Consider the following 19637-nt stretch of genomic DNA (forward strand, 5'->3'; position numbering starts at 1 on the left):
TTCTTAATAGATATAGTCTTATTCAGATAGTCCATTTCTTCTTTTGTAGGTTTTGGCAGATTATATCTTTAAAAGAATTGGTAAATTTCACCTAAGTTGTCAAATTTATGGATATAGTTGCTCATAATATTCCTTTTTAAAATCCTTTTAATGCCTGTGGGATCTATAGTGATGTCCCTTTATTCATTTATGATATTAGTAATTTGTGTATCCTCTCTCTTAGTGAAACTGGTTAGAGGCTTATTAATTTCATTGTTGTTTTCAAAGAATCAGATTTCTTTGATTTTCTTTATTCAATTTCATTGATTTCTTATTCTAATTTTCTTATTTCTAATTCTTATTATTTCTTTTCTTCTACTTACTTTGGATTTAATATACTCTTCTTTCTCTAGTTTCCTAAGGTAGAAAATCAGATTACTGATTTTAAATATTTCTTCTTTTCTTATGCATTCATTCAGTGTTATAAACTTCCCTCTAAGCCCTGCTTTCTCTGCATCTCACAAATGTATTTTCATTTAATTAGGTGTTGCTTAATCTCCAAGTATTTTGGAATTTTCTCAGATACCTTTCTGTTATTTGTTTCTAGTTTAATTTCATGTGAACTAAGAGCAGACATTGTACAACTTCTATTCTTTTAGGTTTGTTAAGGTGTGTTTTATGGCCTAGAATGCAGTCTGTCTTAGCAAACGTTCCATGTCAGTTTAAGAAGAATGTGTAATCTGCTGTTGCTCTTGTTGGATGAAGCAGTCTATAGATATCAATCATATCCAGGTGATTGATGGTGCTGTTGATTTCAACTTTGTCCTTACTGATTTTCTGTCTGTTGGATCCATCCATTTCTGACAGAGGGGTACTAATATATCCAACTATAATAGTAGACTAACCTATTTCTCCTTGCAGTTTTATCAGTTTTTCCCTCATATATTTTGCTACTCTACTGTTAAGTACATACACATTAAGGACTGTTATGTCTTCTTTAGTGCTGACTCCTTTATCTTTATGTAATGTCCATTTCTATCCCTGGAAACTTTTCTTGTTCTGAAGTCTGCTTTGTGTTAAATTAATATGGCTATTTTTACTTTCCTTTGATTAATGTTAGCATAATATCTTTATCCCTTTACTTTTAATCTACATGTGTCTTTATATTTAAAGTGGGTTTTTTGAGGACAACATACTTGTGTCTTAGTTTTTGAACCACTCTAAAAATAACTCCAGGAGTTGGTGATGGATAGGGAGGCCTGGCGTGCTGTGATTCATGAGGTCACAAAGAGTTGGACACGCCTGAGTGACTGAACTGAACTGAACTGAAAAATATCCTTTAATTAGTATTTAGTCCTCTGACTAATTCTTGTTAAATATTTGATATATAATAGCAATTATTATAATAATTATAATAATAGTTATCTTTCCTCAGGGAAGAGCTTAAGGCCTCTAACTCATTTCCTCCAGCTACAGATTTGAAGGTAACCTATTGCCTGTTGTCTGGGGTAGGCTCGTAGGAATCCACAGGCAAGAAAGGGAGCAAGGCATCCAAACAGCTCACACTGAGATAAAGGCGTGTTGGATCTAGGTTGGTGACCTAAGATTAACACAGTAACCTAAAAGCTTGGTCTGCAGGGGCTGGTTCTAGTGTAGATTGTGGCTGAAACCATTAGCTTCTCTGGCACAGTTTCATACTTTGGGATCCAGAGCTGAGCATAAGAAAGTGAAGAATTAATAGACCTGTAACTGAAATCCCAGCTAAGGTACCACAGAAATCCATGAAGGAGATGGACTAGCAAGAATGTTACCTAACTAACATTTCACAGCAAAGTCACCTGGCATTGACTGGGAACGTATTAGATGTGCTCAAATGTGCCCATTCACTCTGTTTTGAAGTATAATGGACTCTTCTGGATCGAGTATGCCCCTAGGATTCTTACAAAATGAGGGCAGATGGGGAAGAGATTTTAGGAGGGAGAAACTAAACTTCTGCTAATAAAGGCATGTGTGATCTTGAGCAATGAATTTATACCTTGAACTTGTCAAATGACTCATATGGATTATACTTCTAAAAACGATCAGCCATATATCACCCCCTGAGAACCTGTGGTAATTGTTTTAGTTGATTTATGCCCTAAGGAAACACTAAGGAAGAATCAAAGGAGGTGGACCACAAGGTGGATGGAATCTGGGGGTAAAGAAAACAGGAGGGAGAAGTGGTGTGACAGTGCCCTCTACTCACGGGGCTGACGTGTGTTCCAGTGTGTGTACTTCACCGGCTCCAGCTTCTGCCCTGCCGTCTTCCAAGTGTATTCTCCTGTATTATTTTGATCTTGAAGAGCGATCCAAAAATAAGTGTCCTTCGTTTTTACCACACTACTGATCAAACTGGTAATAAAAGCCTGTTCAAACCTTAAAAGGGGAAAAGGAAATGATTATAGTAAGTTTCTGGGCAATAAAAAATGTCATTAAAACATAATGAGGTGCATAGAATGGCACCAGAGTAAGCATTTCTCATGAATTCTTTAGAATATGGGACAGAAAAATACTCAAAGACCCTGAACATTGCTAATAAATGCCAAACATAAGTGCAATTCCCAGAAATATATGAGTGAGGAGAATTTGATCCTCAAAGTTGGTGCTCAGTTCTTTCAAGGAACAGAGTCCAGGTCCAGCTTCAGAGTGTACGCTGTAAAGGCCGGAATGCTAGCAATGCATTTCTTGGTGCAACCTGTGCCCTATGGTGTAATTAGGCCACACAGCACACACCATGCTGTAATGTGCATGTGGTAGGGAGTTGGCCGTGGGGGTGAGGGGAGAAGGAAGGATATTCTGCTTTTCTGAATGAACATCTGCTGATAGAGTTCCCTTGCACCCACTCACCACACTTTCCTGGTAAGAATGGAACAGAAATTGGAGTAGCAATTATATGTCTTCCAAATCAGTTTGTGCACAGGCACACAGAGTCATGGGCTTATTCAAATGCATTCAGATGTGCTTATTCACTGAGGATAAATTTAAAACACTAGGAACTAATCCAGAGAAGTACACCCACTATATTTTCCCAAACAGCTGAATGAATTAGTGTTCACTGGCTGATGGCACCGCTCCCTCCTCACCATGAAGGCATCAAAAGCAGAATCTAGAAAATGTGTATACATGCTTCCACATGAATACTTGACAGAAACATGGATTAAAATTTAACCAGCATTGAAATTTTAAGCTAAGTTGGAAACTATCTTGAAAACTTTACTTTAAATACATATATTGTTTTGAAGAAACACCTTTCAAACGATGGTAACTTTCGGCCAGACCCGTCAAGTCATTGGGAGAGGAAAGGCCTGATTAAATTACCAAGGTAAACCTAAGGAGAGAGCAAATTAGACTTTTTCATCCAATTTTGGATTTTTTTTTCATTATGGTGCATCTTTAACTTGCTAAGGAAAGTTAATGGGGCCATTCAGGAATAAAGGAGTCTCAAAGGAAATAACGGGAGGGAAGGAGAAAAGAACACAGAGAAGCAAGCGTTTAAACTGCCTTAGAAGCGCCACTGGCAACAGTGATATGAAGCATCCAACACTCATCCTACAAACCATATCCTGTCGTAAATATTTTCTGCAGCTACTCTATTGATAATTTATTTTTTTAAATTTTTATTTAATAAATGGTACAAAGCACAATGCCATAAACATTAACAGTTAAAATTTCACCAAATGAAAAAAATACTATAGAATACACAGTTGCAAAAAGCTACATTAAGTTATTTTACAACTGCCTCAAGCTGCAAAAAGAAAAAAACCCAATGCCATGCCTAAATTATCCCTCTTTCAAAATAATGCCATTTATATTATAAACCACGAGCTCCCCATCAAAAGACGGGAACTGCTTTTGTTAATTCAGATATATATATATATATATATAACTGTATCACTTTGCTATACACCTGAAACAAACACAACACTGTAAATAAAATATAGTACAATATAAAATAAAAATAAGTAACAGATCTTTGGGGCTTTACACTGAGTTAGAGTTCCTATCACAGGGATAACAGCACCATGACCACACTGAATCCTCCTGAAGGAGGCACACGAATGACTGAATTGCAAGAGTTACAGGAATGAGAGCTACTCACTTCCCAGAAACTACAGCTCACAGAAAGCCAACAAAGGCACGATACACAGACCATTTACTTATGAATGTGTAAATTATCTATTATCTATTGATAATTTAAATGGCACACATTTGAAATTATTAAAGTTATTTTAAAAATCAGATTGCAGTGGCAGAAACTTATATAAAATATGCTTCAAAAAGAAGGTATATAAAAGTAAATACTATCTAGATGCTGTTGTAATTTTTCCTAGTCTTTCAGTAGTTCATGCTCTCATAACATAAGATCTGTTTTTCCTTCTCCCTTCTGAGGGAGAGTAGCATCATAATCATGCCAGATGGTGCCTGAAACTGCAATGCTAGGAGGCCAGCAGGGCTCTGCACCATGGAGGCTATGACCAGGACCACTAGTCACTGTGCTGGTTCTAAACCCAGGGAATATTGCTGCTTCTTCTATTATCTTGTACTACAGCATTTATCAGATAATGGAGAGAGAGAGAGTGGTGTCTGCAAGCTTGGCCTCTGGTATCATTATTCATGACAACACTTTACTTTTGTCCCCTGTTTTAGATTCATTTAGTCTACTCTGATTTGCTATTTTACAACAATTTATCATTGCTCAAAGCAATACAAACTTGCTTTTTAAACTGGCAGATATACCATTTAAGCAGTTACATATAATACTCATATATTAAATCCTATAGTAGTGTTATTTCCTCAGTTGTGTCTGGCTCTTTGCGACCCCATGGACTGTAACCCTCCAGCCTCCTCTAACCATGGAATTCTCCAGGCAAGAATACTGGAGTGGGTAGCCTTTCCCTTCTCCAGGGGATCTTCCCAACCCAGGGATCGAAGCTGGGCCTCCTGCATTGCAGGTAGACTCTTCACCATCTGAGCCACCATGAATGAAAGTGAAGTTGTTCAGTTGTGTCCGACTCTTTGCGACCCCATGGACTGTAGCCTATCAGGCTCCTCTGTCCATGGGATTTTCCAGGCAAGAGTACTGGAGTGGGTTGCCATTTCCTTCTACAGGGGATCTTCCTGACCCAGGGATCGAACCCAGGTCTCCCACATTGGAGGCAGAGGCTTTTACCGTCTGAGCCACCAGGGAAGAGCCAAGGTAAAAAGGAGCTGGGCTCGATACCCTTGATGCAGAGTCCTCAGAACAGAAAGCTCTAGAAGCCAGTGGGTGTGAGAACATTCAAGTCCTGGGGTTTGAGATTGTGGGCCCGTGGCAGCTGTTTTGTCCCTTCTATCACTGGGATATCCATCTTGGGCGGCTTGAAAGTTGTTGGCTCCTTGACCCTTCAGGTGGCTTGTGCGTGCATCACTTCCATTGGAGAAGGCTTCTGGGCTCCTTTGTAGGCTTAGATGGCAAAACTTCCTGAATCGGACATCTGGAAGGATCTTGGTCCAAAGAGGCTCCATTTATCGTCTGAGCCTCTGCCTTTATCCCCGCTTCCAGAATCCATGGTGCTAAGACTGGGGCTAGGTAAGGCTGTGGAAGAACCAGCAGTGACCCAGGGATTGAAGCTGGGTCTCCTGCATTTCAGGTAGATTCTTCACCATGTGAGCCACCATAACCTTCAGATAAAAACAGGAATCTAGTTTTCTGGTCCAATTTAGAAAATGGGATTGTTAATAGGGAAATTCAGCTACTATATCTATTTTCTAAACCATGTACTCTAAAAAATTAACCCTGAAAAATAGCATGCGGTCTCTTGAGTGTCTGTTTCCAACTGATAAAGAAACAGAGATTATTTTACATTCTTTATCACTCTCTATTTGGTTTCAAACACTTACAGGGTTGTGAAAACTCTAGCTTTAGGTAATAGAGCGGATGACCTTTTAAAGTTTTTTCTAGCCCTTTGTTTTAGCATTCTTCATTTGAGACTATTCCAGGGATTCATAATATTTGGACTTTTTATTTGGTTTCACTGAGGTTAACTCAAATATTATGATTTAAGAAAAAAATAACCACATGTACATATTTTTATATATTTTTGAACTAGTTATCTTTAGAGTATTCAGTAAAAATTGTTATTCTTTAGAAAGACAATGATAAAATATTTTGCTTATATATATACCTAATTATAAAATCAAGTTTTATAGGCAAATTCTTCTTAAAATCAGAACGAAATTTCACCATCAACCCCTTAAAAAGGCAAGAAATCAAATGTTTATTTCCAGTGTAAATAAGAAACAAATGTATATCTTGAATTTCCATCACCTTGAGAAGAACCTGTTGTTCATGGTGCTAAATATTACATTTTAATTAAAAAATAGAGTGAGAATGTTTCTATTATGTAATTTAAAAAATGGTCACCAAAATGTGTTTTTAAAAAGAAATTTAACTGCATTCTACCAAAAAGAAAACTGTTAGAATTAATCAATGAATTCAGCAAGTTGCAAGATACAAAGTCAACAGACAAAAATCAGTTGCATTTTTATTTATTGATACTAATAGTGAAAAATCTTTGAAAAGGAGAACAATTCCACTTATAATAGCATCAAAAATAATAAAACACTTGGGAATGAACTTTCTAAGGAGGAAAAAGACTTGTACACTGAAAATGATAAAATTAAAGAAGACACAAATAAATAGAAAGACATTCCATCTTCATGGTTTGGAAGACTTATTGTTAAAATGGCCATTCTACCCAAGGTGACCTATAGATTGAATGTAATCCCTGTCAAAATCCTGATTTATTTTTTACAGAAATAGAAAATCCATCTTAAAATTCATACAGAATCTCAAACACAATCTCTTCAAATAGCAAAAACAAACATGAAAAAGAACAAAGTTGGAGGCCTTATCCTTCTTGATTTCAGAACTTACTAAAAAGTACAGTAATCAAAACAGCGTGATATTGGCATAAAGACAGACATAGAGCAATGGAACAGAATAGAGAATCTAGAAATAAACCATTGCGTATATGGTCAAATGATTTTTCACAAGGTTGCCAAGACCATTCATTGAGGAAAGGACAGTCTTTTCAATGTTAGGAAAAGTGGGTATCCACCTACAAAATAATGTAGCTGGACTCTTAGCCTACACCATTTACATAGGGGATCAAAGACCTAAACATATGAGCTAAAACTGTAAAATTCTTAGAAGAAAACATAGGGGAAATTTTTTCATGACAGTGAGTATTTATCCAGTAATTTCTTGGATAAAACACTAAAAAGCACAGGCCGCTAAATAAGAAAGAATAAATTGGACTTAATCAAAATTTAAACTTTTGCACATGAAAGGACAATTCAACAGAGTAAAAGGCAACCCACAAATAGGAGAAAGTATTTGCAAATTATGTATTTGATAAGCAATTAATATCCAGAGTATACAAAGAACTACAAAACAATGACAGAAAACAAACACTCTAATTCAAAAATGAATAAAAGACTTTAAAAGGAGATGTAAACTATCAATAAGCACATGAAAAGATGCTCAGCATCACTAAGCATTCAGTTCAGTTCAGTTGCTCAGTCGTGTCCGACTCTTTGCGACCCCATGAATCACAGCACGCCAGGCCTCCCTGTCTATCACCAACTCCCGGAGTTCACTCAAACTCATGTCCATCCAGTCGGTGATGCCATCCAGCCATCTCATTCTCTGTCTACCCCTTCTCCTCCCGTCCCCAATCCCTCCCAGCATCAGAGTCTTTTCCAGTGAGTCAACTCGTCACATGAGGTGGCCAAAGTATTGGAGCTTGAGCTTTAGCATCAGTCCTTCCAAAGAACACACAGGACTGATCTCCTTTAGAATGGACTGGTTGGATCTCCTTGCAGTCCAAGGGACTCTCAAGAGTCTTCTCCAATACCACAGTTCGAAAGCATCAATTCTTCGGCAATCAGCTTTCTTCACAGTCCAACTCTCACATCCATACATGACCACTGGAAAAACCATAGCCTTGACTAGACGGACCTTGGTTGGCAAAGTAATGTCTCTGCTTTTTAAGATGCTATCTAGGTTTCCTTCCAAGGAGTAAGCGTCTTTTAATTTCATGGCTGCAATCAGCATCCGCAGTGATTTTGGAGCCCCCAAAATAAAGTCTGACACTGTTTCCACTGTTTCCCCATCTATTTGCCATGAAGTGATGGGACCAGATGCCATGATCTTACTTTTCTGAATGTTGAGCTTCAAGCCAACTTTTTCACTCTCCTCTTTCACGTTCATGAAGAGGCTTTTTAGTTCCTCTTCACTTTCTGCCATAAGGGTGGTGTCATTTGCATATCTGAGGTTATTGATATTCCTCCCAGCAATCTTGATTCCAGCTTGTGCTTCTTCCAGGCAAGCATTCCTCATGATGTACTCTGCATATAAGTTAAATAAGCAGGGTGACAATATACAGCCTTGACGTACTCCTTTTCCTATTTGGAACCAGTCTGTTGTTCCACGTACAGTTCTGACTGTTGCTTCCTGACCTGCATACAGGTTTCTCAAGAGGCAGGTCAGGTGGTCTGGTATTCCCATCTCTTTCAGAATGTTCCACAGTTTATTGTAAATGCAAAGCAAAACCACAATGAGATACTACTTCACACTCGTTAGGATGACTGTTATGTAAAAACAGAAAATAACAAGTTTTTGTCAGGATGTAGAGGAACTGGAATTCTTGTGCATTGCTGGTGGGAATGTAAAATGTAGCTCCCATGGAAAACAGTATGGGTATTCCTCAAAAACTTAAACCTAGAATTATTATATGATCCAGAAGTTCCACTTCTGGGTGTATCACCCTAAGTAATCGAAAGCAGGGACTTACATGATACTTGGACATCCATATTCACAGCAGCATTGTTGACAGTAGTCAAAAATAGAAGCATCTCTTTTCTATCAGTGGTTGGATGGGCAAACAAAATGTAGCATATATATACTATAGAATGTTTTTCAGCCTTCAAAAAGAAAACAACTCTGACACGTGCTATAATATGGAGCAACCTAGAAGCCATTATGGGTTTCCCTGGAGGTTCAGCGATTAAGAATCTGCCTGCAATGCAGAAGATGTGGGTTCAAGCCCCGAGTTGAGAAGATGCCCCGGAGAAAGAAATGTCAACCCACTCCTACCTTTATCTGGGAAATCCCATGGACAGAGGAGCCTGGTGGGCTACAGTCCATGGGGTTACTAAGTCAGACACAACTTAGCAACTAAACAACAACAGGGGACATTAGGCTAAGTGAAATAAACCAGGTACAACTGGACAACTACTGTGTGATTCCAGTTATGAGGTAAATAGAACAGTCAACTTCATAGAGACAGAAAGTAGAATGGTGGTTGCTAAAGGTTGGGGATAGGGGAAATGGGGAGTTAGTGTTTAGTGAAAAAAAATTTAAGCTTGGGAAGCTGAAAAATATTCTGGAACTGGACAGTGGTGATGATTGTGTAATAAAATGAATGTACTTAATGCCACTGAACCATACACTTAAAATGGTTAAATTGATAAAGCTTTATATTATGTATATTTTGCCACACACAAAAGTTAACTGTAAAAGTGTTTGGAGGATATTGTGGTTGCAAGAATATGGCAGGACTATAAAAATGCTTGCAAATAATGCATATTTAAATTTAGGAGAACATGAGATATTGCAGCATTTCTCACTTTGGCGAAATTCTCAAAATCGAATGTGTTTTGGATTATTTTGTACAAATATTCCATGGCTGATGGATTCAAGGTTTAGATATACATGCATTTAGACAATTATCCAAGGTAACTTTGGAACTCAAGTTTTGCATCTGTGGTCTGTCTGAAAGCAAAGTGGCCAGGCCTCAAAAAATTTTGTAACAGAAAGCAAAATTCTGTTATTCAGCAGTAAGGATTCATTTTTCTTCCCCTCACTATTCTACAAAGTGTTAAAAGTCCTACACCAGGAGCAGTTGCCCGAAAACAAAAGAAATAGGTAATTTGTAGCAGGTGGTTCTAATTGTGCCCATCAAATCTGTCGCTCAATTGTGCAGAAGAGTGGAAAATCAATTAGCAACTACAAGCTTGGGTACGGGTGAGTGACAGGGGTGTCTTAACTCAAACAGGAAATCAGTAATGGAAGAAAATGATTACCCAGGCTGCTAGTGGATACTCTGGGATCGGAGGAGACAGTCCATCTACTGCCCAACCTTCTCAGACAAAACATGCTGTTGAAAAATATTCAAAAGTGTATTGTTATTCAAAGAACAGTATGGTGGACTTCCCTGGTGGTTCAGTGGATAAGAATCTGTGTTCCAGTGCAGGAGACACAAAGTTCAATTCCTGATCCAGGAATATCCCACACACCGCAGGGCAACTAAGCCTGTGATTCACAACTACTGAGCCAGTGCTCTAGAGCCTGAGAGCACACTGCAACTAGAGTAACCCCAGCTCTCTGCAGCTAGAGAAAGCCCACTAGCAACGAAGACTCAGTGCAACAACACTAAAGAACGGTGTGGTGTGGGTCTTCATTTCTTAACTGATAAGGTCTGAGTGAATAAAAATCGAGAGCATGAGACCCTCCCTTCCTTTCCTCAACTCCCATGTTCCATATTGGAGTCACTGCTTTAGATATAGACATGTTAGCAGGGCAATGTACATGCACTAAACTACCTGGGAGGCTGGGTTGACTGGTGACTGAGTAGAATGCCAGCGAAAGGTCACCTGAGGGGCCTAAGAGGTCGAGGAGGGGATGAAAACAAATGTATCCAAATCTGGATCTGCTCTAAGGCTGAACTATAGATTAGCTTTGGCTATTGAATACAGTTTATCAAAGAAAAAATTAATAGTATTCACAGCATACCCTTGTATCCAGATTTGGAGGAAATGAAATAGAGTATGTTTTTTTCCAAGACACTTTCTGCCATTTGCATGAGGTCCCCAAAAGGTTCAATTCAAAATGAAGTGTTTGAATTCTAACAGATTTCTGCCTTACTTGGGTTACTTTGGCACTGTGAGTTATCGGTAATGTCACTTTGAGTTTACCCATTTATTGTGTTACTTCACTTTCTTTACTTGTTTCAGGCATCTGTGTTCAAACTCTTTAGCTGCTGGCCTGCAAGTGGTGCCTTTTATTTTTACTTACTTTTTTCTGTAGCATGCTGGTGTTTAATATGATGCCTCTCACAATATAGATAGTCAATAAGTAATTTTCTAATAAACTCTTGACTGTTGATTTTTTGCATGGTCAGATAACATTTGAAAAGTAATTAACACAGTGCCAGGTGTGTGATAGATACAAAAATGGAAGCATAAGACATAAAAAGAGGTGAAATAATTAGACCTTTTTCTTCAGTGAAAAACATTTAATTATAATTATTGAAAGAGCATAGCTTCATTGGTCAAGCTCCTGAATAAAGCCCAGTGCTGACTTACTGGCTGGACTTTCAGCCCAAGGCTCTCTCATAAACTTGTGGGTGGATTGAACAAGGCTAAGGATAAAGACTTCATTCTGCCTTGGTAGCTATTCTGGGAAGAAGAAAAGCAGAACTAAAAACAACACTGAGATACATCAGAGGTGGTGCTGTACCGCATAAAAGGGTCTCCTGAGCATCAAGTGTTTCATCAGGCAATTTATTTTGCCAAATGCTGTCAATCTGTTCCTGTGTGTGTGTGTGTGTGTCTGCACTCTTGTACGTTGTTTGGAGGGAAGACTGGGAAAGAAGGTAAGAGGTGAGAGGAGAAAGGACTTCCTTGGTGGTCCAGTAAGCGAAGACTGTGCTGTCAATGCAGGGGGTCTGGACTTGATCCCTAATCAGGAAACTAGATCCCACATGCTGCAACTAAGACCCAGTGCAGTCAAATGAATAAATAAATATTTAAGAAAAGAAAAAAAAAGAAATACTGATGGCTTTGAATGTTGACTTCCCACGTGGGGTGAACAGAGAAAGCACCTAGAATTCCTCCTACGGTTTAGACCTGCATATGAAGGTCTCTAGATAAAACCAGAGCATCAGTTGTTCTGTTTCCTGGTCTTCAACAGATATTTTTAAAGGCAATGACCTCGGTAGAAAATCAAGTAACTAGCTTGGTGGGTATAGTTTGCCGTGGAACCACTGAAGAGTTCTGCCTTGCTTCTATCTTCTGCCTGGAGGAGTCAGTCTCCCAGCTCTCACTGTCCCCCTGGCATTGATAGTGACACTGAGGTCACTTCTGATGTTGGTACTTTTATCCCCTGCTACTCATCTGCAGCATGTTGCAAATTGTATGGAGTGTGAAAAGGGCACAGTGTCTCTGTGTGGAGAAGACATCTGTGCACAGAGAAATCTAAATCTAAACACAGACCAGAGAAGCAATGGAGAAGCATTTGAAAATCCTCTACAGTTTTACTTACTTTTGTTATAAAAAAAAAAAAACCCATTGTAAAATAATTAGCTCCAATAAAAATAAAAATAAAAAAACCCCCACATGATACATACATTATGTTAAAAAAATACTTCATATTTTAATAACATATTTCTTGCCTATTATAGGCACTTAGATAAAATATACATACAACTGAATATATTAGCAAAGCTAGATAATAAATCTTCATGGAAAGATTTATTACTATTTGTTCAAAAATCAATTTAAGAATAACACTGTATGGTTTAAATTCATCTAAATCAATAATTTAAATAATTTAATATTCTATTGTATGGTACATTTTAGATTTTCACAAGTTACAGATTGTGGTTACATTTTATCATTCCAAGAGCCCTTATGTCAAAAAAGCAGTATGTTTCTGATATAAAATTTCAATTTTACCTGCTTGTAATGGTTATAAGCGCAGGAGGACAGTAGTAACCACTGGAGGCATGGTCAAAGCTTCGAAGGACGGTGTCGATTTTGTAACAGAATTTACCATGTCTCTCCCATCCCTTAAACGAGGAAAAGGAAAATTAAGGGCACAACTGATTTAGTTGAATAGCAAAATATTTTTCAGTGTATTCTCATTTACCTCTTTTTTCTCCAACCGACTCAAAACTTAAGACTTGAATGTTTGTCTCGATGTCTTTGATATCTTTCTAATGGTAATTCCATTAGCTGCAGCCACTTTTACATTTATTTAATTAACTCTTAACGCCTAATGAACTGATTTAAAATCTTTATGCCCAAAATCTTAAAAGCAAATGGAAATAAAAGGACGTTCACGCGAGATTTCTCTCTCTCAAACACACACACACACACACACACACGTGTGCGCACACACAGTCTGTTCAGACTTTTAGGATTTCATGTAATCATTTCCTGCAGTATGGTAAAAGTCAGAAGTGTTGGCTTTGAGGACAAAATGCATAGGTTTGAATTCTGGTCCCACTATCATGTGGCCTTATTTAATCTCTCCATGTCTCAGTTTTCCCCTCTATCAATAGGGATAATAATAGTATCCATGGAGTTGTTCTGAGAATCAAAGGAAGACACTGTCAGCAGAAACCCGAGAATAGAGCTAGGAGCTCAGTATGAGCAAAGAGGACATATGATCTAGATAACAGTGTACTGTATTTTTTTTCAAGTTTCTTGCATATTGCTTATTTCATGTTATCCTACTGAGATTCACTGAGATTAGGGACTCAAAGTCAGACTGATGGATAAGCTGGTTTGGAATCTAATTTTGGTGCAAACCAGGATGATCTTAACTGGGTCATCAAGCTTCCAAATAGATATTGGCTAAGAGAGTCCCTTGGACTGCAAGGAGATCCAACCAGTCCATTCTAAAGGAGATCAATCCTGGGTGTTCATTGGAAGGACTGATGCTAAAGCTGAAACTCCAATACTTTGGCCACCTCATGTGACGAGTTGACTCACTGGAAAAGACTCTGATGCTGGGAGGGATTGGGGGTGGGAGGAGAAGTGGACGACAGAGAATGAGATGGCTGGATGGCATCACCGACTCGATGGACATGAGTTTGAGTGAACTCCGGGAATTGGTGATGGACAGGGAGGCCTGGTGTGCTGTGATTCAGGGGTCGCAAAGAGTCGGACACGACTGAGCGACTGAACTGAACTGAACTGAAAATACTTTCTTGTTGAGGATTATTCCTAAATCAATTGGTTATCCATTTACAGAGAAAGCAAACAAGCTTTGTCACCTAGACAAAAATGACAAATAAGAAGGGTGGCTTATTCTTTAAAAGCATATGATACAGAGACACAGATTCATTAGTCTTCTAATTTCAACCAAGCTGTTTTAGTTCTTTTTCTTCCAATATTATAAAATCACATCCCTTCTATCAATCTATTTTTATGTATTCACCAGTTTTAAAATACACTTCATTTTGTGTCATAGCAATGCTCGCCAGATATTAACCATATATAAAATGATTTCTGCTATGCTACTCGGTAAAGGTCTCGATCTTGCAATAAATGAGGGAAAAATCTTATTTTAGAAATAAGCTATTTTAGTTCAAAACATTATTAAATGAGGCATGGATCACACAGCAGTGCAACATCTAGCCGGCCAGGATATGCTCAGAACTCATTCCCTTAACTTCTCTTCTCAGTCTTATCCATGTGAGTAATTGACAGCATCAGTCAGAACCCCTCCATGGATCACTCCAGTGAGGGAGGTTAGCCTGCTTTTGTATTTGAAAGGACAGGAGGAGGAAGGCTGACAATTTGACCTTTCTGACAAAGTACTCCTTATTCATTAGTGGTTTTTAGATCATAGGCTGCTTAGCAAAATAAACCGAAACACAACCAAGAACTGAACAGGCTCTAAGAAAATGGGGGGGGGGGATGTGTGTGGCATGAAAAGAACCAGAGAAACAAAGCCTCTTTGCCACAAGCCTTTGTCCACACAATGAAAATGGGAAGAATAATTGATTGTATTTGTGAATATCCTTTGTCCATGAGGTGGCATTTCATTTTAAATGAAATGATGATGTTGACAATACTGAAACAATTGTTATTACCAATACCCTAAAAGTAAATCAGATGGGAATAAAAATCTTGTTAAATTTCTATTATCTTGAAATTATCAAGACTTATTTTATGAGTGATTTTGCATGTGCAGACTGTTGAAAGAATTGCATTAAAGCAATTACCTAAAAGAAAAGAACTTTCAAAACTATATTTGTATGTAGGTGCATAAAGAAATTAATTAAATTTTGCCATAAAATTAAAAAAATGGCTCTGAACTCAGAATCCTTAAATATTGGTAATGCTGATCAGAAAGAGGAAAGCAGTGGGTGAAAGTGTAAATAAAACATCAATTGTTTCTGCAGGGTAAGAAGTTAATTACTCTTTCAACACAAACAGTTGAGTTGCCTTGAAAGCCATTGTAAAACAGATGTTTTCAATATTTCTAATCAGATAGAGATTAGAGATCAGCTGTAACTAAATCAGGAATTGTAGTCATTAGGACAAATATTTGGTCACATGTCAGCTATGGCACATGTGTTGTTCAGTAATGTATGAAGAGTGATTAATATACATCGATTAATGAATCAAATGCAGTTTCTGGAGAGATGGGTCATCATTTAATTGGAATTGGATTCAGTTCAGTTCAGTCGCTCAGTTGTGTCCGACTCTTTGTGACCCCATGAATCACAGCATGCCAGGCCTCCCTGTCCATCACCAACTCCCGGAGTTCACTCAAACTCATGTCCATCGAGTCGGTGATGCCATCCAGTCATCTCATTCTCTGTCGTCCCCTTCTCCTCCCACCGCCAATCCCTCCCAGCATCAGAGTCTTTTCCAGTGAGTCAAATCTTTGCATGAGGTGGCCAAAGTATTGGAGTTTCAGCTTTAGCATCAGTCCTTCCAATGAACACCCAGGATTGATCTCCTTTAGAATGGACTGGTTGGATCTCCTTGCAGTCCAAGGGACCCTCAAGAGTCTTCTCCAACACCACAGTTCAAAAGCATCAATTCTTCGGCGATCAGCTTTCTTCACAGTCCAACTCTCACATCCATACATGATCACGGGAAAAACCATAGCCTTGACTAGACGGACCTTGGTTGGCAAAGTAATGTCTGCTTTTTAATATGCTATCTAGGTTGGTCATAACTTTCCTTCCAAGGAGTAAGCGTCTTTTAATTTCCTAGCTACAATCAGCATCTTAGAAAAGAAAATAATTAGAAGAGAACTGCATAAGAACCAAATTTGTGAACATTTTGAGATTCACAGAATAAAAATCTCCAATAGTTAAATTCAGAATTTTTAGATGTGTGAAGAGAGAGACAGAGATACAGACAGACACATGAAAAGAGAACACTGTGCTAAGGACACTGATAGATAAATTTCTGGTGCCTTACTACAGAATATTGAATGTACTTTAAGAAATTTAAAACAGAACAATTATTTTCTGTCTTTAAAGCTTAAACCTAAAGTATTAAGTACGTTTTTTATTTTTTAAGTACTGAAAATAGTTCAAGTACCAAAAATAGTTTATTACTTAAAATAATAAAGTATTTTTATTTTTTTCCTAAATAATATACGGGGGGGCTTCCCAAGTGGCACAGTGTTAAAGAACACACCTGCCAACGCAAGATGACGCAAGAGACGTTTGATCCCTGGGTTGGGAAGATCTCCTTGAGTAGGAAATGTCAACCCACTCCAGTATTCTTGCCTGGAAAATTCCATGGACAGAGGAGCCTGGTGAGCTACAGTTCATGGGATCGCAAAAAGTCGGACACGACTGAGCGCACACATAAATAATAATAAATGTATTCTATTATATATTAATAAATATTATTTATAATATTTATGAATATTATATTTTCATAGTAAACAATATATTTTAATAATACGTGATGTATAATATTGTAATAATATATTGCAAACATACATTTCTCTTTCTTATTGTATTTTATTCAAGTTTAAGAAAAGTGAAAAAGAAGGCAGGACTCTGAGTGCAGAAGGTCACTCTGACTTAAAGGAATGCTTTCGCTTTCACTCTGATAGTCTTCATTGGAAGACAATGAAAGCCACAGGCCAGACAGGGCATCACATGACAGCACTGTTTGTAAAGATGGTATAGCAAGATCATTTCCATTTCTTATCTCAAAAGAAAACTTGTCTAGGGTGGAAAAGGATGCTAAGACAATCCTTCGCAGAGCTGTAAATCTTCTGAGTGGCTCTAGCTGATAATTGTCTGATTTGTTGCAATAGCCCATTCAGAAAAAAAGGAGGGAAGGAAAGCAGGAAGGAAGGGAGAGAGGGGAAAGAGGAAAAAGGGAGCCGAGGCAGGAAAAAGAGATTCACTTTAATTTGATGATGGATAAATCATTCTAGTTACGAAGTCCCTGCAGTGTTCACAGCTCTTACCTTTTGACAGCCTGATTCAGTGTCAGAAAGGACATGGCCTGCTTTCTTACAGAGGTAAAAAAGCGTTTCTTCGCAATTTTTAACTTTCCAGTGGCCCTCCTAGGGGGAAAATGATACAGGATGAATGAATGCACTCCATTACTGAGGATGATAGTCAGCGTTAATTATTTTGGATTAAAATATGATTAGTAATGCGTGTTTCAGCATGGCATAATGTGTTAGGATCTTGGGTTGATTCCTGATATATGAGAGGGTGGTGTGGCTTTTACATTAAGCTGATCTCAGTTTTTGTTTTTTTTAAAGATGGGATAAGTAGTGATTCTGTCTTTTGTGTGCACCAGAATTACCTGGGTTATTAAAACACAGATGATTGGGATCCGTGTGTCTCATTCAGTAAGTTAGGTGGGACCTGAGAATTTGTATTTCTAACAAGTTTTTAGGTGATATTGATGCTGCTGGTCTGGGGGGCACATTTTGAGAACCACTTGGATGAAACTATTTCCCTGACCAAGTGATAATGCTGCTGCTTCTCTCCAATCACTTCTAGGTGTTAAACTGAATGCTCTGGGGCTTCCCTGATGCTGGGGAAATGGCCTGGAAGGCACCATGAATCATTTTAGATAACATTATCATAGCTGAACTTCATGTTCAACCCCCGACACCCTTCTTCACAAATTTTCCAAAGCCCGACTCCATTTCCTCTTTTAATAATAGGCTGCTGCCTGCATGTCTTTTCTTAGTTCTACTGAAGGCTGTTCTCATATCCTTCATTAATAATGAAATATAATAACTGCTAACATTAAAATTTCATTGTCAAGAGATTTTTTATTTTAACACCAATCAGACCTTTAGACTAAAACCACACAGTTGAAATTTTAGTGTCTCAGGCACGCAAGGATTCAGGTGAATAGACAGCTCTTCCATGACCCTCAGAAACATACCACGTAGGAGGGTGACACCTTAACCCATAAGAGCAGCTTTGGAGCTCATTCCCATGGAGTCTCCAGCAAACCATTCAGTTCTAAGATGGTGTCAGGCACACTGTATTTGCTTAATAACTTTCATGGACAGATGAATGAATTGTTTCCTAGGCTCTCAGATTCAAATTGAGGTATCAACTATGTTTAGGAAACTAGTTAATTATAATTACATTCATATTGAGCTCAACTTCAAAGAAATGAATGTTACTTTTTATGTATCTACTATTTTAGCAGCTATTGAGTTGCTAAAAGGGGGCCACAAAATACCACACTTACAGCAGCATGGTCCTGACACATCAGTGATGTTAGTATCTATCTTTTCTCTCTTAAGAATAATTTCTCTGTCCAAATTGGCTCCTGTTCTGTGAATATGCTAAGTGAAATACTCACGTCTGTCAAATGAAAAAGGAGAATGTCAATAGGAAATTAAGGTCACCTTTAGTTATATCAAAACGAATAAATAAAACCTCAAATACTATAGTGGCTTTCAGGAGAGTCAGACCCAAGACAAACATTTAGAGAGGTCATTGCCTCCACCAAGTGTGACCCTGAAATACTGCCTGAGCACTGTCATTGTAACTGCATGTATTTGTGACAGCGTTGAAAGTTACAACAATGGAATGTGTCATAAGAATAAGTGCTTAGGCATTTCCCATGTTTTGCTGGCATAGTCACTTTGTCAAGCTACTTAAGTAACATTTAATAAATTGCTGATTCCAGTTACCTCCTAAAACTCCACCAGTGAGTTCAGCAGCCATCTGATCAAAGAGATTAAGTCTATTCTAAACATACTTTGAAAAACACCGTCAAATAGCTTGAGATTAAACGAATTCTGTATAATCAGAGGTTTTAGATAAATGAGAGACTAGAGTAAGGATAAGTGTGATGTTAAGGTTACTGGGACCATTTCATTCATGTTGAGGAAAAGAGCAAGATTTTCCATCAGTTCACAGTTTTCAAAGAGGTTACACACAGAGTTGAAATCCTTTTATGTTAAGAAGATAATGGAATGTAAAAACCATCAGAGTAATTTCCTGGCTCCCTGGTTCCCTTTGTGTTCACCCGGATGGTCAATGGTGCTACCATCTACCGAAATAGTGGGTGCTCAAGCCAAAAACCTACCACTCTCTCACCTCTGCATCTATTTTAGCAACAATTCCTATCTTATAGAGGATCCTTGAATCTGTCTTCTTGTCTCCACTTTCACTACGCTAATTCAACCACAGGATGAGCCTCCAAACCAGTCTTTCTTCTTCCATTTTATCTTTCTCCCGTCAGTTCTCTGGGGCTTCCCTGGTAGCTCAGTCGGTAAAGAAACTGCAGGAGACCCGGGTTCAATCCCTGGGTCAGGAAGA

General features: G+C 38.2%; 1 protein-coding gene across 3 annotated transcripts in view; it reads right to left on the reverse strand.

Annotated features, from left to right (window-relative positions):
• The window catches only part of PLA2R1 (phospholipase A2 receptor 1), a 138918-nt gene that overhangs the window by 68040 nt on the left and 51241 nt on the right, over positions 1-19637 (reverse strand). For all 3 annotated transcript variants that reach the window (XM_055397383.2, XM_088829692.1, XM_088829691.1), the window contains exons 9-11: positions 17303-17401; positions 12799-12911; positions 2225-2394 (exon numbers count right to left, since the gene is read on the reverse strand). In XM_055397383.2, coding sequence (XP_055253358.2) covers positions 2225-2394; positions 12799-12911; positions 17303-17401 — 382 coding nt within the window. The remainder of the gene's footprint in view (positions 1-2224; positions 2395-12798; positions 12912-17302; positions 17402-19637) is intronic.

This window comes from Moschus berezovskii, chromosome 2 (assembly GCF_049115385.1).
Source record: "Moschus berezovskii isolate FMDL1 chromosome 2, NW_MosBer_1.0, whole genome shotgun sequence".
Classification (NCBI taxonomy): domain Eukaryota; kingdom Metazoa; phylum Chordata; class Mammalia; order Artiodactyla; family Moschidae; genus Moschus; species Moschus berezovskii.